General features: G+C 51.5%; 1 protein-coding gene and 1 long non-coding RNA gene across 5 annotated transcripts in view; one reads left to right on the plus strand and one right to left on the minus strand.

The window, feature by feature from the left end:
* Positions 1–7,499, plus strand: part of LOC133754356 (uncharacterized) — a 33,763-nt gene extending 26,264 nt beyond the window's left edge. The window contains exon 3 of the long non-coding RNA XR_009865224.1: positions 7,409–7,499. This is a non-coding gene — a long non-coding RNA (uncharacterized LOC133754356). The remainder of the gene's footprint in view (positions 1–7,408) is intronic.
* The window catches only part of LOC133754355 (general transcription factor 3C polypeptide 1-like), a 91,943-nt gene that overhangs the window by 11,956 nt on the left and 56,394 nt on the right, over positions 1–23,593 (minus strand). Inside the window, exons 7-8 of one of the 4 annotated variants that reach the window (XM_062184845.1) lie at positions 16,539–16,601; positions 7,892–7,981 (exon numbers count right to left, since the gene is read on the minus strand). The exons of 1 other annotated variant lie outside the window; for it this stretch is intronic. In XM_062184845.1, the coding sequence (XP_062040829.1) occupies positions 16,570–16,601 (32 nt within the window). In that variant the 3' untranslated portion in view covers positions 7,892–7,981; positions 16,539–16,569. Of the gene's footprint in view, positions 1–7,538; positions 7,982–14,064; positions 14,137–16,538; positions 16,602–23,593 lie in introns of those variants that run through there. 2 more of the 4 variants (XM_062184841.1, XM_062184844.1) reach the window with 2 other exon arrangements.

The following is a 23,593-nucleotide window of genomic DNA, read 5'->3' on the forward strand; positions in this document are numbered from 1 at the left end:
TTGACTTCAGGAGCCAAGTTGCAAGGCTGAGGGTGGAGGAGAGGGTAAGGTAAAAGCAGAAATGACATGAGATAGAGCAATAGACACATGAATAAACGGATGATAAGTCATGAAGTGTGGAAAAACAGAAGGCCGGATCTGGTGGACCAGAGGGTGGAGAGAGCTTTCTGTATTTTGCTCAGTTTTCTTCTGAGTTGTTTGACTGTTTTTTTTTTTTTAAAGATTTGTTTATTTTGAGAGAGGGGGAGAGAGAGAGAGAGAGAGAGAGAGAGGTCTTCCATCCGCTGGTTCACTCCCCAGATGACTGCAACGGCCGGAGCTGCACTGATCTGAAGCCAGCAGCCAGGAGCTTCTTCCGGGTCTCCCATGTGGGTGCAGGGGCCCAAGCACTTGAGCCATCTTCTACTGCTTTCCCAGGCCATAGCAGAGAGCTGGATCAGAAGTGGAGCAGCCAGGACTAGAACCGGCGCCCATATGGGATGCCGGTGTCACAGGCAGCAGCTTTACCTGCTATGCCACAACACCAGTCCCTTGAATATTATTAATACTTTTGTATTAGATGTTATAAAAAAGGCTACAAAATAATGTGAAACTGCCTAACAAACTCTATGACGTAATGACCTCTGAACTGATGTGAGAATGGAGCATCTTCTTTATGGCCTGCATGTGTAGTCTACTTAGAGTTCTTAGGCATTTTCACATCATTTTGTAGCCTTTTTAAAATAACACTCAATATGTAAATGCTTTCTTGTTAAACAATATTCACACGGCTCAGAGGAAAACTGAGTAAAATACGGGTTTAATTTCTGCTTTAATTTTAGGATTTTCCACCCTCACCCCTGTAATCCTGGTTCATAAATTATATTTATTTTCAGTCTCCTAGCGTATGAATTTTAAGGTTATACATTTTCCTCTTTGTATAGCTTTGTCCTTGCCTCACAAATTTTACTGTGTAGTGCTTTCATTGTCTTTTATTTCTAATTGGTTTGTGACTTCAGGGTTTGTTTTTCTTATCCATGTTTAGGGAAATTTTTCTAAACATTCTAAGTAAATAGTTTTTTTTTTAAATAATGATATTTATATTTATAGCATTTGTTATTTTCAGATTTTCGAATAATGTTCATTCTTTTTTTTTTTAAATTTATTTTAGACAGGCAGAGTGGACAGTACAGGGAGACAGAGAGAAAGGTCTTCCTTTTTGCCGTTGGTTCACCCTCCAATGGCCGCCGCGGTAGGCGCGCTATGGCCGGCGCACCGCGCTGTTCCAAAGGCAGGAGCCAGGTGCTTCTCCTGGTCTCCCATGGGGTGCAGGGCCCAAGCACTTGGGCCATCCTCCACTGCACTCCTTGGCCACAGCAGAGAGCTGGCCTAGAAGAGGGGCAACCGGGACAGAATCCGGCACCCCGACCGGGACTAGAACCCGGTGTGCCGGCGCCACAAGGCGGAGGATTAGCCTACTGAGCCATGGCGCCGGCCCAGTAAATAGTTTTTGTTTGATTTTTTACTATCCTTTTGTGTTAATTTCTCATTTTTACTACATTGTAATCAGAGAATGGCCTGTTTGTATCTTCCTGGAGTTTACTAAGGCTTTTTTTTTTTTTTAACCAATTTATTTATTTGAGAGGTAGAGTTACAGATAGAGACAGAGACAGAGAGAAAGGTCTTCCATCCACTGGTTCACTCCCCAAATGGCTGCAACGGCCAGAGCTATGCCATTCTGAAGCCAGGAGTCAGGTGCTTCTTCCGGGTCTCCCACACGGGTGCAGGGGCCCAAGCTCTCAGACCATCCTCTACTGCTCTCCCAGGCCATAGCAGAGAGTTGGATCGGAAGAGGAGCAGCCGGGACCCGAACTGGTGCCCACGTGGGATGCTGGCACTGCAGGTGGAGGATTAATGTACTGCACCACAGCGCTGGTCCCTTTCTTAAGGTTTTGTTTGTGGTCAACCAGATCATTTTTATGAATCCTCTATGATATTTTAAAAGAATAATCATTCTCTTTTGGGCACAAAGTTCTCAGCACATCTGCTAAATCAAGCCCTTAGTTATTGTTATCTAGCTTAGAGATTCTTAAAATACAGTTCCAGACCACCCATATCAGAATCGCTGGGGCTGCTTATTAAAAATGTAAATTCTCATACCCTACATACAGAAGTGGATCCGGAGGGGGCATAGAGTACTCATCTTTTTTTTTTTTTTTTTTTTTGCATTTTTTTTAAACTTTTATTTAATGAATATAAATTTCCAGTGTACAGCTTATGGATTACAATGGCTTCCCCCCCCCCCATAACTTCCCTCCCACCCGCAACCCTCCCCTCTCCCGTTCCCTCTCCCCTTCCATTTGCATCAAGATTCATTTTCAATTCTCTTTATATACAGAAGATCAATTTAGTATAAAGATTTCAACAGTTTGCACCCACATAGAAACACAAAATGAAACATACTGTTTGAGTACTAGTTATAGCATTAAATCACAATGTACAGCACATTAAAGACAGAGATCCCACATGAGGAGCAAGTGCACAGTGGCTCCTGTTGTTGACCCAACAAATTGACACTCTAGTTTATGGTGCCAGTAACCATCCTAGGCTGTCATCATGAGTTGCCAAGGCTATGGAAGCCTTCCAAGTTTGCTGACTCTGATCATATTTAGACAAGGTCATAAAAGACAGAGTGAGGATAGTAACCAATGATCCTAAGAGTGGCATTTACCAGGTTTGAACAATTATACAGCATTAAGTGGGGAAGAGGACCATCAGTACACACAGGTTGGGAGTAGAGCCATTGGTGGTAGAGTAGAGGTTATGATTACAAAGGAATGAGGCCCAAGTGCACTAGACAGGGCCTAGAACAAAGGACAGAGTCATTATTAGAGGAGCTAAGCAAGGTGCTGTCTAAGCTACAATTAAGTTTTCTGATTGAGAGGCAAATAGAACCTGATGGAAGGGGCTTGATAATAATCTGGTGGGCTTTAGGCCTTGTAAGTTCAGAGGCCCAGACCTATCTATCTCTTCACATGGGGTACATCCTAAGGGAGGTGTGAACCTCCTAGGGGAAGGCACTCTGTTGACTTTCATTACTTGGCTGGCCTGGGAGGAGAGCTGGCCAGGTAAAGGCAGGTGGCATCTCTAACAAGAAATTTACAGTTCTGCCTGCAATGTTGCTGACCCTACTTGACCATCCCCTCAGCTGCAGTGGTCCCTTTGGAAGTTGGGCTGAGTGAAGGGCTTTTCAGCTTAGAGCCAATAAGATCTGTGGCTCTGACCTGGGCATCCTTCGACTCCAGGGCAGGTCCATTTCCAGTGATCCAACTCTTGGCAGAGCTGCCAGGGCTCTTCACAAGCTGACTTCTGCTGAAGCCCAGGCTTACCACATTGAAAGCCACTGCAGTGGACTGGCCTGTTGGGTCTCCTTGAGGGCAGATCACTGTACAGATCAGCCATTAATAGGCCTGCCACCCATTGCTTCTGATGCCGAGCTTTCTTTTCCTCCTGGTTTGTGTTAAAGCAGACCAGACGATGCAAGTCAAGGGAGTGCCCGTGTCCCATCTCTAATCTTCGGTGGCCTGAACTACAAGTCTATAGTCACAGGCATGTTCTGTAGTAGTTTTTCTAAGGTTTCTACCAACAAGTCTAAAACATATGATACACAGATTCAGGTCCCACAAATTAAAATGTATCTTTGATTGATTTTAGCAGCTTAAATTTATGGACAATCTTATCTATAAGCCATTTAAAATAAAACTCTTAATAAAATTTTCCCATGTGGACATACAATATGTACACACATATAATATAGCATAATAGACCAATATATCAATTTTAATAATAGCTTTTAAAATCTTTAACTCTTTTTGTAGATTGCCAATTGATTTGAATTGCTTTTTCTTTTTAGTAACCTCAGTTAACCATACTTTCTCTCAGTTGGTACTGTTAATACATTATTGGCTTCATCTGTTTATAGAGCCATCCCAAAGTACTGAATACAATATAAGTGGCTGGAAAAAGTCCATAGGAACCTATAGGAGGACAGCTAAACACAGAACCAACAACGCTTTAGTTTTATGAGCAGCAGATCATATATAACTGTGGATGACAAAAGACTTTAAGTCGCCATGTTTAAAATTATAAACTCATCAACCACCAAGAGGCACTTGCTTACTTCACAGTATTTTTGAAAGCACCTGTAGGATTTTACAAGTATTTAACCCTTTAAGCCTCTGGGGCTTTCTCATTAAGATAACTATCATGTTTAGTAACACAAGATCATTAGACTTTTTAATTCTCAAACATTTGTATTAATAGCATTTTCCATTATAGAAACTTAAAGTCTGGTACCACATCACATCTTGACAGTACTTCTAATATACTCCAAATAGACTGATTAGTTGGTGTCTCTATAAGATGAGAGACATAGGTCCTTCGATTTTTTCAGTTGGGCCCAAACTGGAAAAACCAAAGTCCAGCATTTACTGGAAATTTTAGAGACCAGATTGTTTGAAACTTTGATTTTTTGAATGCCTGTCAAGAATGCCAAGAAGGCTCAAAATCCAAAATATCTGGTTGAAATAAGATTTCTTAAAATCATGACATAACATAGACCAAATTTGATCATTGTTACAAGGTGATTATTCAAATTTTTGAAAAAAGCACATATTTAAATAACCCATAGCTCTTAATAAAAATTCAGCTGTTTTTGAACAATTAGAATTTAACAGACATCAAGAGAACATAATAGATTACTTTAACACATTGCTTTAACAGAGCATCAGAGTTTAATTCTATGTCAAAGAGAAATTGAGCTTCCTGTGATCTTTTGCTGTGAGGTTTCCTTCCTTTACCTTCTTTCATATTGGTGACCATGTTTCTGTGTTTCTGTGTGTAACACATCTTTAAGCATCTTTTGCAGGGCAGGATGAGTGGCAACAAATTCTTTCAGTTTCTGTTTGCTATGAAAAGTCTTAATTTCACCTTCATTCACAAATGAGAGCTTTGCAGGATATAATATTCTGGGCTGGCAGTTTTTCTCTCTTAGTACCTGGGCTATGTCTCGCCATTCCCTTCTAGCTTGTAGGGTTTCTGATGAGAAGTCTGCTGTGAGCCTAATTGGGAATCCTCTAAGAGTGATCTGACGGAGATCGGTGGGCCCCGTCTATCTCTTGGACAAAGAGCCCACTATGTACTTGGACACTCTGAACTTTGGTCCCTCCTGGGATTCTAGCCACAGGTAGTGCACCACCCACTTGATTTTCTGCCAGAGCACACTTTCTGACAGCGAAGCTCCTAATCATCACATCTTTTTGCAGCCTGGACCAGCTGAGAGTCGCCCAAATCGTCAAATCCTAGTTCCTCTTCCCTTAGCAGCTCTTCCTCCAGTCTCTCTGCTCTTGCCTCCTACTCTCAGCTGGTAGAAGCAACTTCAACACCTTCCGTGGAAACCTGCTGAGTACATTTCCAGGCTCATCACTTACCAGTGTGCTTAGCCTGTAACTGCAGGCACAGTTCCGTGAGGGCTTTGCTGCCGCCTAGCAGGGTTCCCTCTCCCCCAGTTTCCGGTTCCCCGGACCTGAGCCCTCAACAGCGGCACCTTTGATGTCTGTATTTCAATTAATTATCTAATTAGTTTGAAAGGTAGAGTTACAGAGAAGCAGAGGCAGAGAGAGGGGTGGGGGGGAGAGGGAGGGAGGTCTCCCATCCACTGGTTCACTCCCCAGATGGCCACAACAGCCAGGGATGGGCAGAGCTGAAGCCAGGAGCCAGGAGCTTCATCTAGGTCACCCACATGAGTGTAGGGGTCCAAGCACTTGGGCCATCTTCTACTGCTTTCCAGGCCATAGCAGAGAGCTGGATCAGAAGTGGAGCAGCCGGGACTCAAAGCGGCACCAATATGGGAGGCTGGCACAGCAGGCAGCAGCTTTACCCCACTATACCACAGTGCCGGCCCCAATGTCTGTCTTTCTATCAAGCAGTCATTTTAGGATGATTTCCCTGACATATTTCAGGTTTTCTATATGGAGTTCACTTCCTCCTAAGCCTTCTCTGACTGACAAGTTCTAGAGATTAGAATCTAAGTATCTTTGAGGAGCCATTATTCAGCCTACCATAAATATAAAGGTTTATTGGTCAATCATCAAGCCTTCACCGATTGATTCTCATTTCTCCAGAAGTATGATAGATACGACAAGGGCTATAGGGCTAGTAGAGCTAGGTTGACTCCACGTACTGGCTCTCCCTGGCTGTTCAGTTTATCCTCTTTCATCTCATCACAAATTTAACCAAGCCTTTTTTTCCCCTTTCAGAGAAATGTCCTGGTTTGGATGCTACATTTTTCTGGTCACTCTAAGTATAGTTCTTAATGCCTGACCTACAGTCTCAGGAAGAAAAAAGAAACATAAACATTTGTTTTATCCAGCAGTTAATAGTTAAGTTCTAAAGTAAAAATATTAACGCTTGGCCTATAATCCCAAGAAGACAAAAGCATTGTTAAAAAAAAAAAAAATCCGCAGGCAGTTACAGTCAAGTGGGAAATGTTCTGACATTTCACATTTAGATGCTGTGCCGCACCCTGCTAGAGGCAGGACAGCCACCAGCAGCTCCCTGCCGGCGTCTCACCGGCTGCACTTTCAGGGTCGTTTGGAGGCCCTTGGGATTTCATTTGCAGAGCTGGCTTCTGGGACCAGCAGCCTGAGCATCATTGGCTTCTTAGAAATGTAAATTCTCAGGCCCCACTGAGTTAGAGAATCTGAGGATAGGTCTCCACAATCTGTTTTGTATGAGTTTATGTTTGTATGTATGTTTGTGTTTCTAAGTATGCATTTATCTAGTTATTTTCACTTTTATTTGAAAGACACAGCGAGGTCTTCCATCTACTGGTTCACTCCCCCAGATGCTCACCACACCTGTGGCTGGGCCAGGCCAAATCCAGGAGCTTGGAACTCCATCTGGGTCTCCTGTGTGGGTGGCAGGGATCCAAGTACTTGAGCCATCACCTGCTGCCTCCCAGGGTGTGCAGTACCAGGAAGCTGGAGCAGAAGCAGAGGAGCCGAGACTCGAACCAGGCACTCCAATAGGGGATAGAGGTGTCTCAAGCAATGATATAAGCTGAGTACCAAATGCAAAAGCCCTCCCCGACAGTCTGTTTTACCAAGCCTAAGGGTCATCCCTCTTTCTCTCTCTCTCTCTCTCTCTCACACACACACACACACACACAGCATCTCAGGTATACAAACACCGCCATTGGTACTGTGAACACTGCTCTGGCCAGAGAGTCGCTGGCTTTCCTCTGCTCTTGGTTTTGACCTTGTGGAAGGTGAGTGCGCTGGAAACAGATCTTTGGTTCAAATGACTTTCAGAAGAACGGCCCGCCAAGTGCCTTATCTCACTGTGCATCTCTCTTCCTGGCTTTTGGCAGGAGCTGAGAAGAAGCCTGGAACTCAGTGCAAACGCACAGAGGAGACAGGGGGATTGTCCCAGCAATGACTAGGACTCTATCGAAGAAGACGTCACCTCTGAGCCCGAGCCTGAGCCCGAGGGCTGTCCTGGAGGTGACTGCCCTCTGTCCACTGGGGACAAGGATGCTCCTGAGGACCGGGAGGCAGGTGGACGTCCCCCGCAGGGCCCGGACACCCTCGTCGTGCTGGAATTTAACCCCGCTTCTCAAAGTGAGTTCTGTCTTCCGTGGCATTTCGTTGCCTGTGGCGTCGCTGGTTCTAGCAGGAGGGCTTCGGCTTGCAACGCTGTTTTGAGTTGCGCTTCCAGGGTGGAGTTGTCCATCAGGTCCCTGTTGACTATGGAAGGAAGACTCCTGGATGCTTCCTGAGGCGCCTGAAACTCCAGGTGGCAAATGTCTGGCGAGTACTCGCGGGCGCCGTCCCAAGCCTTGGAGGGAGTGTGGCCGTGTCTCCCTTCCAGTTGGCTCACGCCGGGAAGTTAAGCCAAGGGGACTGTTGCTGGCTCAGATGACAGTAGGGCTCGTTTCTCTTCTCTTTTTTGGTGCAAAAAAAAAAAAAAAAAAAGCATTGAAATCTACACACAATTTTTTTTTATAATATGCATTTTCAGTGAACTTTCTCATGATCCCTTGTATGCACTGATTTCAAAATGATCTGCTCCTTTAATGCCATTTTCCATGAAGATTTTGGGGTTCCCTTCACACTTAATAAATGGTAAAGACTCAGTATGCATTGACTATTATTATCATCGTCTTTTAAGGAGGCATAATAAATAAAGGATATTGTGATTTTTTTTATGCCACCCATATGTTGGGTTTGGTTACAGCAAGGCAAATCTCTTTCTCCAATATCTCAGTCTTATTTCTGCTCTTTTTTAAAAAACCATTTATTTATTTATTTATTTGAAAGGCTGAGAGAGAGAGGGAGACAGAGAGAGGTCTTGCATCTGCTGATTTGCTCCCCAGATGGTCACAACAGCCAGGGCTGGGCCAGGCTAAAGCCAGGGACCTGCAGCTCCATCAGAGTCTCCCTCGCGGGTGGCAGTGACCCAAGTGCTTGGGCCGTCATCTGCTGCCTCCCAGGGTGCACACGGGCAGGGAGCTGGACTCAGAAGCTGGACACCAACATGGGAGGCTCCGAGGCAGCGTCTTGGCCAGCACCCGCCTCTCCACCCCTTTCTGTCACTCTCAGGGATCCCTCCCGAGCCGTCCAGCCTCACTCTGCGAAAGCACTTTCTGCAATTACAAGGAGAGAGGACAGAGGGGGCCCTTGTCTAGTCCTTCTCAGATCTACTCCGGCGACGCTGTGAGATGACGGCCAGCAATGCCTCCCTGCTCTTTTCCTGGGGGACCCCCGCCCCAGCTCTGCTACAGGTGGTGGAGGGAGTGGCGATCATTAGGCACCGCCCTCATTTCTGGTGGAGAAGCCAAACAGCAGGGAGGCCTGCGTGTTCAGAGCTCACCCATCAGGCATCAAGCTGAAGCTGGCAGCCAAGTCCTGAGTCTCGTGATCTAGGGTAAGGGCCCCACAATTCCTGGCTACAAAAACGCTAATAGTGGCCGAGACCAAGAGCGTACCATGGACCCAGTGCTGTTCCCGAGTTCCATGTGCATTCGCTGGTCTAATTCTCACAGCAGGTGCAGGACCTACTATTATTATTCCCATTGCACGAAAGGAGAAACTGAGGTGCGAGGAGGTTAAGGATTTTACTAGAGAGCACAGACATAGTATGTGATGGAGGCAGGCCCTCTAGCTCCAGGGCCCTCATGCTTTATTTCAGAGTTTATAGAAAGGAAGCCATTGATTCTGCTTGGACCCAGGAGGCAGCACCAAACCCGACAGACCTGTCCAAGCAATCGAAGAACAGCCCAGCCTCAGAAAAGCTCCTCTCGGTGGCATTCAACTTCCCAAGGGAGCAAGGCTAGGAAAGGCGTGGACCACCATGCGGAGCATGGGGATGGGCCAGGGTTTCCTCGGGTGCCTTGTTGGGAGAGGGGGGAATCATCCTGGGGGATTGTTGGCGTTCAGTTACGCTCACTGCCTTCCTGGGGTGCCAGTCACTGTTCTGTCCCTCCCAACCCTGCAGGTCACTTCCAGGAGAACCTGCAGCTCTGCGCCAGCCTGCCCCTACCATCGCACCCATTGTAACAGGGGTGAGAAAAGGCCGACATAGCCAGCTAGACTTCGGTAGGATCATCTCTGCTTTACATACACACGTGCACACGTGCACATGCACGCACACACAAGATGCATGTGTCTATGTTTCTTTACTCGATGGCAACTTGTTCTGGTTTTCCACTTCAAATCGCGATATGAAGCTTCCCTCTCAAACGTCCTTACGTAAGGCAAACATGAGCCAATGGGGAGCAACAACAACCAAACAATCCTAGCAGAACAGGAATTAATTTCTGAAGGTGACATAAAAATGGCCGAAGTCTGGGCGAGGCTAGGGCTGGGTGAGTTCTCCGCTTCTGGGCTCCATTCCAAGCCAAGAGCTTGCAGGGTCCCCACTCCACACGGGTGCACAACTCACATCAAGGTTTCTACCAGTGACGTTCCCTGGAGTCGTGCAGTGCTCAGCCTGCCCGAGTGTACACAGCAGCCATGGATATTTTTAGAGTTACAAGTATCCCAAACAGACACAGGAAGAGAGAGAGAGAGAATCTTCTGGCCGGCTGCCCTGGAGTTGGCAGCCAAAGTTCCTCACTTCAAATTGTATTATTTTCTATTCAGGATCCTCCTGTAGCCTCTCCAAGCACAGGCACCACCAGGCAGCCCAAGCAGCACTGGTCCCCAGCCTGTCCTCGGGGAGAGGAAGGGACGAAACAGGCACAGGGGATCCTCTCGGGGGAGACTCACTCCCGGGGAGCCTTCCAGGAAAATGCACAGCCAGTGAGCCCCCATTCAGGTCCCAAGGCACAGGTGGCTGTTGACAGGAGAATAAGGAAGGCAGGAGCCATCCCTTAAAAAACCAGCTGACACTGACATCCTGGTGGCTCCAGGGGGCGTGAGTCAGCTTTCCATTACTTGAACTAAAATGCCTGCAAGGTGCTCCTTAGGAAGGAAGAAGGTTTATTTCAGCTTATGTTTTTGGAGGTTCACAGTACAAGATCGGACAGACCCATTCAGCTGGTGTCTGTGCAGACAGGGACCCAACAGCAAGCCAGGAAGCAGAGAGACACAGGGTTTCGATAACCAAGCCTCTTGGGGGAACTGCCTTCTCCCAGGGTAAGCCCCAATCACCTAAACATTTCCCAGGCACCATGATTAGATCAGCTGTCCACCCTCAAGTCATCCACCAACCGTTAAACCATGACCCACTATCATAAGACTAAGGGGTTTATGTGTCTGTGGAGCCGAATCCTGATCAAATTCAGTAAAGAATAGAAACAATTCATGGTGTAAAAACACCATGGAGCCTACATCAACACACTACCAAAATTAAGCCATTGGAGGCTTCGTGGTTGTAACATCTTCATGTAAAAACCACACAAGCAGCACAACTCAGATGGGCAGACGCCAGTCACAGCGTGTTCCTTAGAAGAAATCTAATACTGGACACGCCCACTTAGAGACAGTGACAGCACAATCTCTTCCTCCTTCCAGAAAGCAGCAAAGTCCCTTAGCTAACCCAGCCAGAGCCAAAAGGACCAGACGGAACAGAATGGAGAGTAGAACTCAGGCCTGGCAGGTGAACCTAGACGTGGGACCCAGCCCCATGGGTGCTCTAACCCAGCACCACTGAAGAAGCAGCTCTCGTGCTGATTAGAATAAAGGCAACACCAGAAAATCAGCTTACACTCACCCATGCCGGCCAGTCCTGCACACCTTCCTGCCTCTCCTTGCCCCTTTCCCTCTCGCACTCCTTCTCTCACACATACACACACGCATGCACACACGCACACGCATGCACACACACTCACCTCTCTCTCCAGCTCCACGGCCCCAGCCTCTCACCAGCCTCCCTGCCTCCATCAGTGGCAGGAACATCTGCAGAGCTGAGATGTGCCACCTTCCATCCGGGAGCCTCCAGTCGCCTGCCTTCCCACTGGGATGCTCCTGCCTTAACACACAGACTCCTACAGGTGCCTGTTCTCTGTGACACCGCAGTTTCGTTTCTTGGAATTCATCTGCCACGTGCGCATAATGACACAAGGTCAAGATCATTCGTCACAGCCTGATTTTAATAGCAAAGGGTTGGAAATAACCTAAATTTCCATTAATTAAATCAGAAATGTACATTCAATTTTTGGAAGATTCACCTTCATTAAAATGAACAAGACAGCTCTCTCTCTCAGAATATTAACCCAGAATATGAATAGTTATACCGAATGCTAACTCTACACAAAAGACGGGGCCCCCTACTGAAACCCAAGGCCCTCGGCTGTGGTGGACTGAATGCCCCCAGGGCCCCTCCTGTCCAGGGTGGGCTCCTGACATTCCCCCACCAGACACTGTATCCGCTGTCCACTGCCACTGTAACAACTTGTCACCAACGTGATGGCTTTGCCAATACAAAGTTTGCATCTTCAAACTCTACCGCCTCACTGGCCAGCACCAAGGATTCAGCACCACCCTGTTCCCACATGGCCGCTCCAGGGCACGTGCCACCTCCTTGCCCTTTCTGGCCGCCCCAGGCCACCCCCATTCTTTGCCTTCCTGCCTCCCCTCTGGAAGCCACCCCTGCCCATCTCTCTTCTTCACAGATGCGCCTCTTGCTCTGATGACAGCTGGGAAAGTTCTCCATGAGACAAGGACGGAGCCCATTTGGATCAGCTGGGACGGCCTCTCCATCTCAACCCCTCCATGTGGTCACCTCTGAAAAGCATCCCTCTCAACCCCGGGCAAGCAACACGGTGCCAACTCCTGGTGTTTATGATATGGACACGGTGGACAAGAGGGACGTCACTCCACCCATTACAGCTGCCCATGGCTCCAGCTACTGAAGCACCTCTCGCCTCCCATCAGACGGATCCATCCCTGTGCCCAATTCCTACCCAAACCTTCGAGGCTGACCTCTACAGCCCCCTCCTCCATGAAGTCCTCCCTGATTCTCCCAGGCAGATTCCGTGATGCTGAAGACCCCGCTTCATGACTCTTGTCACTCGGCATTTGAATTATGTGTCTCCGTACCCGTGGGGTCTTCAAAAAGTTCATGGAAAATGTGTGTTATGGAAAAACTATGCACAGGCTTCAAAACCTTTTTTGCACCAAAATAAACATTTTTAATTCCAGTTTTTGTCCCCATGAACTTTTTAAAATTCCCTCATATATCTCTCAGTAGTTTGCAAACAATTTAAGAGTTAAGAACTGACTTTCTAAACCCTTCTTTCCTATCTTCAGTTGTATATCTTATAAGATGTGTTTACTTATTTGGAAGGTAGAGTGACACAGACAGAGAAACAGACAGAGAGATCTTTCATCTGCTCGGTCACTCCCCAAATGGCTGCAAACAGCCAGGGCTGAGCCAGGCCAAAGCTGGGAGCCACGAGCTCCATCCTGGTCTCCTGAGTGGGTTGCAAGAACTCAGGTACTAGGGCCTCTATGTCCTGCTTCCCAGGCACACGGCAGGCAACTGGATCGAAAGGAGAGTAGCTAGGGCCCAGTACAGCTTGCCGGCATCACAAGCAGCAGCTTACCCCAATGTGCCACAACCCCAGGCCTTATTTATTTTCATTTTTATTTGAAAGGCGGAGATAGAGATGAGAGACGGACAGACGGGCAAAGAAAGATCTTCTGTCTGCCAGTTCCCTCCCCAAACACCCACAACAGTCAGGCCTGGGCCAGACCAAAGCCAGGAGCCCAGAACTCCATCATGGTCTCCTCATGGGTGACAGAGCCCCAAGCACTTGGGCCATCCTCTGCTGCTTTCCCTGGAGCATCAGCGGGGAGCTGGACTGGGTAACTAAACCTGTGGCACCCTAATGCTGGGCACGTCCCCACCATGCACCACGATGCCTGCTGCACACCAGGGTCTAACAAACACTGGTGGAGCGAATGATTGAGTCCTTTCTATCTGACTACAGTATGCACTGGGTGCAGTGCGCAGCCCCAAGTAGGCTTTCACAAGCACTGCTAACCATCATGGCTGGCCCACGACGCGGACTGCACAAGTCAACACATTCATCCGCCTAGCTGACATTAGCAAGCATTTTCTGTAGAAGCCCCGCCTTTCTCATTTCATGTTCCACAGTAACTCTGCAGGCAGTACTGCCGTATGTGTTTGGGTAGCTCGCACTGGCTGCTGGGAGAAACAGCTCCACGTCATGGAGGCTTCTTTGTCAGCTGCCTCGTCAGCCTGCCTCTCCTCCATTCAGTGTCTCAGGGACCCAGGCCCTTTCCGTAGCATTAGCTGTGCCACACACGGGTTCCTCAAAAAGTTGGTGGGAAATGGAATTCCAAGAGACATTTATTTTGGTGCAAAGATGTTGAAACCCACAGAGCTTTTTCATAATACTCATTTCCCATGGACTTTTTGGAGATCCCTCTATGCATGGATTTCAATTTTTTTTTCTGCACCATAATAAACTTATCTTTACATTCAATTTCCCAAGAATTGCTTAAAGTCCCTCAGATAGGAAAGCGATGCTGCAGACTCACTCACCCCAGCCCAGAAGTGACATCTATCTCTTCCTCTCGTACCCAACTGGTCAGTCTGGTCCAGTGGCCAATCCAAGGGCAAAGCAGCCTGGGAAACCAGAGCAATGAGTGGCTACTGTCACACAAAGCAGCCATAGCTGCAACGAGAATTTCCCCACCTTACAGCTGCAGAAACAGAGGTCGGAGGAACGGAGACCCCGCCCCAGGGCTTCCAGCTCGTGCATGCCAGGGGCAGAGTCAGCTCTCTCTCTCTCTCTCTTCTCTTCCCTCTCTTTCTCTATTTATTTATTTCATGTATTTGAAAGGCAGAGGAGAGAGACAGAGAGAGAGGAATCTCTCATCCACTCCCCCAAATGCTCTCAACAGCAGGGGCCTGGGCCAGGCTGAAGCCAGGAGCCTGGAACTCCATCAGGATCTCTCACGTGGGTGGCAGGGACCCAAGTACTGGAGCCATCACTTGCTGCCTTAGCAGGAAGCTGGAGCTGGGAGCAGAGCTGGGACTCGAACCGAGGCACCTAGCTAGGGGATATGGGCTTCCCGAACAGCTTCCTCACGGCGCTGCCCACCCTCACCCCGGCAAGGCAAGCTCCTGACCGCTGCTCTTGCACATCTGTGCGTACGATGCACTCACAAACTAGACCACCACGAAGACACAGCCTGGGGTCCCTGCGGCCTGGGGATGAGACAGCGCCCCCCAGCGGACAGCCCCCCCCCCCCAGGAGGCAGCGTGGAGTTGGCTGGGTCTCGCCACTCCACCATCTGTTTACTGAGCCCGGTCGCTGTCAGTTTGTTCACTGGCGGCTAAATGATGGCACGAGACAACTGCTGGGTGCTGATTCTTCCCTCCAGACTGCGGTGAGAGGGGAAACAAAACCTAATTTTTTTTAAGCAAGCATCAGATGAAGCCTGAACAAAACCAATAACTCTTTGAAGACAAGCAGCTCCGGAGCCTCCCACAGACGCTCTCTGGGTGTCATTTCTGGGGTTTATTCAGCACTTGTTTACTGTTGGGAGAGAAATATTGCTCCCCTCCGGCCGCCTCGCCTCCCCTGGCCGCCACCTTCCCTAGCCAGGGGATGCCTTGGCCCTTATGGTTGAAAATGTCATAAAAACATCCCCAAGCCTCCCAGGCCCTCAGCCCAGCCTCGGTTCTGCAGATCCAGGGTCCTCTCTCCAAACCCTGCCAAGCCCTTCTGTCTGGGCCCTGCCTTCCAGCAGCGGCTGCTCCACACTGAGACTCTCGCAGTGACAAGTCAGTTCCTCAATTGTTCAGGGTTGATTACTCATGGAGTGAACTAGTCAGGCATTTTGCGTTTGCTTTCCCCGCACACCTCCTTTCTCTGTGGGCTTCCTGCCACTCTCCACCCCCTCCACTGGCTGGCCAGCATGGAAAAGAAGTTTGCATAACTCCAGGGCTTCAAGGCCAAGTTGCTGGTGCCCCAGGTGCTCGACCAGGCCGGGGCCTGGGACTCTGGATTGCCCGTGTCTGCGCAGCCTCTTCTCTTGGCAAGGAAGCAGAATTTCCCATCCGTCTTCCGCAAAAAGACAGGGACTTTTGCCCCCAGGGCTGCCCCTGTGTGCTCGACAACAGCCTGTGTGCACGCGTGAGCGTGTGTGCGCCAGGCAAGGATGTTGTCAGCCGCCGAGTGAGGCTTGGTGGCAGGCGCTGTCTCTTCACAGCACGAAGCACGTCAAGGGACAGCCTGTGATGGCAGATCTAATAAATACAATGGCGCTTTTAAAAAACAAACCAGAGAGAGAGAGAGGAAGACGGAAGGCAAGTCACCACCCTCCCATGAAACAGTCTCCTCAATCGGCTTATCCAATGTGAGAATTGGCTTCAGACAAGGGGCCTCGTCCAGCCACAGCCCCCCACTCCCTGCAGGACTGTGAGAGCCACACACAGGCTCCTGGGCCCTCGGGACCAAGAACAGGCACTGGGCTGCTGGAAGGAGACCCGAGGGCAGCTCAGGCAGAAGCAGAGGGGCCCTGCTCTGGCCACCACCTGCTGCAGCCTGGAAGCCCGGTCCCCACCCCACTCAGCCTCCTTTAGCCTGAGACAACAGTAAGGGTCCTGGGGCCTGTGTTACCAGTGCAGTGGGTTAGGTTAAGTTGCTGCCTGCGATGCCCGTTTGACCCCTGGCTGCTCCCCTTCCCAGCCAGCTCCAGACTAATGCACCTGGGAGGGCAGCAGAACACGGTCCAAGTGCTTTGGGCCTCTGCCACCCATGTGGGAGACCTAGATGGTCCCCTGGCTTCCTCCTGGCCTAACCCTGGCTGTTGAGGCCAACTGGGGCATGAACCAGCAGAAGGGAGATCTCACCCCCACTTCCTGTAACTACGCCTTTCAGGTAAGTAAAGTCACTCTTTAAAAAAAAGAAACAGTCGGGGTCTTGCATGAGAGAATGACATCAGCTGAACTCCATGCTACCTAACCCCTTGACTTCCTTCTTGCATTCAATCAACAAACATTCATTCAGCACCACTTACAGGCTGGAGGCTCTGGGGAATCTGTAGTAAATCAGACATGAAGTTCTCGTTCCAACGTGGCAGCTAGACAGTAAACAAGCAAACAGATAAACAGCAGATGGTGATGTGCACCCCGAATGAAACAACACAGCCTGCATGATGGAGTGCCCCAGCGGACGAGGTGTCCTCCGTGAGGACAAGGCGGCCATGTGAAGATCCAAGGGCAGAACCTCCCAGGCAGGAGGCAGGTCAGGTGCAAAGGCCCTGCAGCAGCCATGAGCAGCCCCTGCCCAAGGAGCCACAGGGGCCGTGTGGGCACTGGGGCAACTGAAGGGTGGGGCGGCACTCGAGGTCTGAGCAGGCCTGGAAGCGCTCATAGGCAGGGCCGAGGAGCAGAGACATCTGGGGCTGGGGCAGTGCCCCTCGCAGCCCAACTTCACGCCTGGGTACCCAGCCAGGCCCTGTGCTGACTCCGCCCTGCAGTGCCTGATCTGCCTCAGAGTCCCAGGAGGGAGAAGCTCGGGTCACATATCCGGTTTGCGGGGCCAGTCAGAACGCCCAGAAGGGGCACGGCCAGAAAGAGCTGGGAAAAGAAAGCATGGCTGCCCGCAGTGGTGACGGCTTGAGTTGGGGAATCTGAGAAGCTAGATGGGGCTGGGAAGGGCCCTCCCAAGTGCCCGCTCCTCAGCTATGCCTTGGGGTGGTGGGCAGCGCCCAGCTTCGCTCCTCCTGCAGCTCGGGCCTCCTCTCTCAGACTGGGAAGCCATCGAGGGCAGTTTGGGCATCCTAGAACCCCCGTGTGGCTGGGCCTCGGTCAGTGCGGGGGGTGCCCTGGGAGGAGCAGGGGCTGGAGGGGAAGGGGGCGCATAGGTGGAGGAGCAGGGGAGGGGTCCTCAGGCTGCAGGGGGGAGAAGGGGGCTGAGAGAGCTGGAGGGAGGGGCAGAGACGAAGAACCCACAAAGGAGAGAGCTGGAGACCAGGCAGAGAGGGAAACCGGCCATGAGCCAAGGAGGATTGGAATCCAGCTTTGGCAGCTCTAGCCTGCGGGTTGGATTGGCTCACTAGGCTCTCCCATGATGGGCAGGGACCCAAGCACTTGGGCCATGATCTGCTGCGTTCCCTGGTGCTTTAGCAGGGAGCTGGATTGGAAGCGGAGCAGCAGGGACAAACTGGCTCTCGGATACGGGATGCAGGTGTCGTAGGCAGCGGCTTAACCCTCTGCAGCACAACGGTGGCCCCCGGAATGACTTGGTTTTAACTCAATCGCTTGTGCAAAGACCCCATGTCCAAATAAGCCACATCTGGAGGCACTGAGGGCTAAGATTCCAGCATATAAATGGGGGGGGGGGGTAAACGCAAATCAACCCTTCACATCACCTGCCTTCTCTGTGCCTCAGTTTCGACACCTATAAAATGGGCACCTTCCGTGGCGGATCCTTCTGGGGCATAGTAAGCCTTAGTGCATGATAGTTATTATGGCACTCTAATGCCCTCCAAAAATGTCCACGCTGTACTCCTAGGAACCTATGGATATGGATGTGTTACTCTACACGGCAGAAGGGACCTTGCAGACGTGACCGGGGTTGCAGATGGAAAGATCATTCCAGAATACCCAAGTGGGCCCCACGAAATCAGGAACTACAGAGAACATCCCCTGGACTGACCCGACAGTGGGAGACACAGCCACAGCAGGACGAGGGCTTCGCCCACTGGGGCTGGCTTGGAGGATGGAGGAAGGTGAGGGCACCAGGGAGCCCGGAGAGCACCCCTCCCCCACCCCGTGCACAGCCAGCAGGGAAACAAGGACAGCAGGCCGAGCACTCCAGGGGGCTGGGTGCTTCCCAGAGCCAGGAGGCAAAGACCCCGCCTCCAGCGCTGCCTGCCAGCACTTTGGCTTGGAGATTGCACCAGACCCATGGCCTGCAGAACTGTAGGGTGATTGACAACACGAGCTCGGGGTCGCTGGGGACAGCAGCCGCAGGAAATGGGCACATTCTGAAAACACTATTGAGGTGGGAGGGGGTGATCTGATTGACCAGATGGAGGCCAAGCTGCCATGGGGTCCCAGGGAGGGGCATGCAGCACCTGGAGGACCCTTAGGGCCAGGGCTGGAGGCTGCACGCTGGCCTTCTCCTTAGGAGTCGGCACAGTGTCTGAGCATGGAGAGGAGGGCCAGGGTGTCTCTGTGCCCACACAGGGAGATGCCTGAGGGCCCCTAGGGATTGAGGGAGCTCCCCCACATCTCCACATCACAGACCCACCCCTGCAGTCATAACCCTGACCGTGGCAAGCTGTGCTTCCCCCAGATGCGATCCTTGGCCTTCCATGGTGAAAAGAACTCCGCAGGGGGCTGGTGCCATGGCACAGTAGGTTAATCCTCCGCCTTCAGCACTGGCATCCCATATTGGCGCCAGTTCTAGTCCTGGCTGCTCCTCTTCCAATCCAGTTCTCTGCTATGGCCTGGGAAAGCAGTAGAAGATGGCCCATGTCCTTAGGCCCCTGCACCCGTGCAGGAGACCCAGAGGAAGCTCCTAGGTCCTGGCTTTGGATCAGTTCAGCTCTGGCCATTGTGGCCATCTGGGGCATGAACCAGCGGACGGAAGACTCTGTCTCTTCCTCTCACTTTCTGTAACTCTGCCTCTCAAATAAATTAAAAAATCTTGAAAGAGAGAGAGAGAGAGAGAGAGAGAGAGATCTGATTAAGTTAATGATAGAGAGCGGAGGAGATCAGCTTGGATTTTCCCAGGCAGGAGGGCGAGGGTCAGAGGGAAGCAGAAAACGGGGTAACAGAGCCAGGGGGTGCATGGAGGGGCTTTGTAGATGGAGGAGAGGACCCAAGGCCCGGAGTACAGTCAGCCCCTAGCAGTTGGGAAAGGTAAGTTAACAGATCCCCACCCCCACCCTGGAAGCTTCCAGAAGGAATGCAGCCCCTGGTGACACTTTGCTTTCCGACTGCTGACCACCAGAGCCAAGCCCGGTTCCCTTGCCAGCTGCCACTGCCCGGTCAGCGGGGGCGGGGTCTCCTGGGGCCTCCCTGCCTCCACTTTCATGCCCCTTCCGTCTGCCACAGCCTGGCTGGCAGAGGACCCCCTAGAAAGGTAAACTGGATCACACCACTCCCCTGCCTGCCCTAAGGACTTCTCATTGCACTTACACAAAAACTCGAGTCCTCACCGTGGCTTGCGGGGGTCTTAGGCAGGAGGGGCCCATCCTTGCTGTGTCACCTGGGGAGCTCTGGCCAACCAGTGCCCCCCAGGGTTGGGGTCCAGGGGACCCTAACGTGCGGCCAGGCCTAAGCTGTTGGCCCCACCCCACCCCTCTGCCTCATGTACTCCAGACCCCATAGCCACCTCGCAGCTCCCTGCACCTGTCACTTGCAGTCCAGGCTCAGGCACTGCACATGCTTGTCCGGTTTCCCAGAGGTTTTCCCAACCCTCCGTTATCAAACAGCGTCCCCATGCCCTTGATGGCGCCATGTGTGTCCCGGCAGCCCTCACCCCGCCTGTGGGAACAGATGTGTCTATGTGTGTGTGTTCATCACCTGTGTCCCCATTAGACCACCAGAAGGGCAGGTTTGTGGCTCAGCAGGTTAGACGGCTACTTGAGATGCCCATATGCCAACTGCCAATTTGTGTCCTGGCTGCTCCGCTTCTGGTCCAGCTCCCTGCTAAGGGAGAGGCAGCAGCTGATGGCTCAAGTACTTGAGCTTCTGTTTCCAACATGGGAGACCCGGATGGAGCGCCTGGCTCCTGGCTTCGGCTTGACACAGCCCTGGGGAGTGAACCAGCAAATGAAGGATCTCTCTCTTCACACCCCCCACCCTGTCACCTTCCTTCCAAATAAATAAAATAAAAAACAGCTTGGAACTCATGCACACAGAGGTCTTCACAATTTCACAGAAAATGTGTTTTCTGGAAAACAATGCATGGATTTCCAAATTGTTTTTGCACTCAAGCTCCTATTTGAATTCTGTTTCCACCACCTGTGTGAAGTCCCTCCTATCTGATTGCTGTTGTAAACCAGGGCTTTGCTGTTGCCCCCAGCCTCTGCCATCCCAGGCCAGGCTCACCACAGAAGCAAACTCAAGGCCGAGCCCCAGCAAAGGATCTCTGAGGAGGCAGAGCTGCAGCAGGAAGAGGCCTGGCTGTGAGGTCAGCAGGGCTGCCCCCGAGGCTCAGGGCACACCTCCCCAGCGGGGGACCCTGGGGGAGTTGCTGCACTGCTCTCAGCCTCAGTTTCTTCATCTGTAAAATGGGCACAGTGGCCGACTTCTCAGCCCGCTACGCAGGGTGACTGAGTGAAGCGACTGTCTTGTCCTGGCTGCTGGCCCCAGGATTCCTCCCAGGGACAGAAATGACTCTGTTGAGAAAGTGTTCCATTGATGTGCCTGCACCAGAGTATCCCAGTGCGTGTGCGGGCACACACACACACACCTGCACATGTCACACACCCCTGTGCACATGTGCACACCTGTGCTCGTATACACACTATGCATGCCCACACTGCACATATACACACCTGTGCACACGTACACACACCTGTGCACATACACACACTGCACGCACCTATACACAAACACACGTGTGCACATGTACACACCTGTGCTCGTATACACACTGCATGCCCACACCACACATATACACACCTGTGCACACGTACACACACCTGTGCACATACACACACTGCACGCACCTATACACAAACACACGTGTGCACATGAACACACCTGTGCTCGTATACACACTGCATGCCCACACCGCACATATACACACCTGTGCACATGTACACACACCTGTGCACATACACACACTGCACGCACCTATACACAAACACACGTGTGCACATGAACACACCTGTGCTCGTATACACACTGCATGCCCACACCGCACGTATACACACCTGTGCACATATACACACTGCACGCACCTATACACAAACACATGTGTGCACATGTACACACCTGTGCTCGTATACACACTGCATGCCCACACCGCACATATACACACCTGTGCACATGTGCACATACACACACACCTGTACACATATACACACTGCACACACTTGTGTACACACACCTTTGCACGTATGCACATTTGTATACACACGTACCCACACCTGCACTGCACATACACACACCTGTGCATATGTACACACATCTATGTGTACACACATACCTGTGCACGTATACACACTGCACACACACACACACCTGTGCCTATGGGGCTGCATGTCCACTGCCACAGGGAAGGCTTGGGGAGTGAGAGGGGGCTTTGCGTGAGTGAGGCAGGAACTCCTTGGGAAGCCCAGGTGGGAGGAGTGGGGCCAGCCAGGTGACAGATGCACCGTGGAGCCGGCGCTGTGCAGTGGGACCTCCCACAGACCTCCAGTGCAGTCAGCAGAATCCTCAGATGCTCTCTGAGAGGCCCTGTCACTATGGAAACCCAAAAGGGGGCAGCATCGTATTCTGATGCTCACTCCCCCGTCAGGAGGGGAGTCACCCATAAGCAACCCAGACCCCACACGCAAAGGAGGCCTCTGGGAAACCTGGGATTGGCAAGGAGGGCTGGGACCCCAGAGAGCCGGTAGTCAACAGGGAATGAGGCCACAGGTATGTGGCTCCCAGAGGCACAGAACCCATGATGGTAGCTGGGGCTCAGGTGGAGCAAACAAAATCAGAGTGCTATGGGGAAGTTTTGTACCACCACAGCCTTGAGGGTCTACCATCCCAATGCCATTTCCTGCCCACGGGGCTTCTGCGCCCGTGAGGAAGCAAGCTTGCCCATGCTCCAGGGGACTCACAGACACCTGCCCAGAACACAGACACCAGACACCCCTGTCCCACCTCACCCTGGGGTCAGAATAATGGAAATGACCACGGCGGCCAGTGCCCCTGTGCAGGAAACCATTCTTCAATGACTGGTCCCAGCAGGGATGGGGAGAACCCATGCCACAGCTCCCACGGGGCTGAAACACAAAACGCACCTGCAGCTGGGCAGGAGCGTGGCTCCCTCGTGCCTGCATCAGCCCCTTCTGGATGGCATCAGGGGTCTGAGAGCCCCACAGAGGACAGGCTGGGCACACTCCCTCCCCTCTGGGGATGCCCCAGGAAAGCAGGTGCACAAAATCCCACCCCTATTTCCAAGAAGGTTTCCTTGCAGTCCCAGGATTCTGCAGGTGACTGCACGTGCCAGGGTGGAGGAAGGAAGTGACACTTCCATCCCAATCCTGGGCTGAGACTGCCCTGAGCCAGTACTGCCTCGCGCCAGCCACTCTGCCTAAACGGGTCCCAGCTCCGTGGCCTCCAGGACATCCTTTGTTCAGGGCATGGCCGTGAACTCACGAGGGGCTGGTGTAGATGACTGATGCCAACCGCCACACAGGGTCAGGGACACAAAAGGTAGTGGCGGAGACTGCGGGAAATTGGAGAACAGCGGCCCACCCTGCGGGGCTGGAGTCCACTGTGGCCACATGCGACCAGTACTGCTGGGTTCCTCCTCCTGTCCCAGAGAAGGCAGAACCTCCTGAATTTGCAAGTTCGGCTGGGAGAAAGACTGTTCTCTGGGCACACTCAGCCCTTCTCTTTGGGGGACCGCCCATGACTTTGGCCACCTGAGACCATGTAGGCAAGGGAGATGCCTTTGGGCCGAGGTGCCTGGTTCCTTTAGATCATGCGAGAGAGAAAATCCGTGCTCCTGTGTCGTGTAAGCCTCTGTGATGTTGGGTGTTTGGCTCAGCAACTGGCCTTAAATCCATGCTAATACACTTGGCCACAAATTCCATTTTAAGATCCTGAGTGAGCCCGGCCAAGCCTGCCTGCCTGCCAGCAAGTGCCAGTTTGCAGCCCGGACCTCAGGCAAGGATCTTGACAGAACCTTCTGCTTCGCCTCACTCCTCAGCTCGCAAGTGCCTGGGAGTTCTCTCCCATCAGCCCAGCTAAGTCCAAACCCCCTGGCACCCCAGAGCGGGGGTGTCCCAGCCAGCGCTGCCTCTGGTCTCATTTCTCACGCTCCCACGCATTCCCTGTAGCTGTTCCAACTTGCCCACGGTTTCTGAGCCTTCAAGGTCGCCGCCTCCTC

The sequence above is a fragment of the Lepus europaeus genome (assembly GCF_033115175.1).
Source record: "Lepus europaeus isolate LE1 chromosome 21 unlocalized genomic scaffold, mLepTim1.pri SUPER_21_unloc_9, whole genome shotgun sequence".
In the NCBI taxonomy this organism is placed as follows: Eukaryota; Metazoa; Chordata; class Mammalia; order Lagomorpha; family Leporidae; genus Lepus; species Lepus europaeus.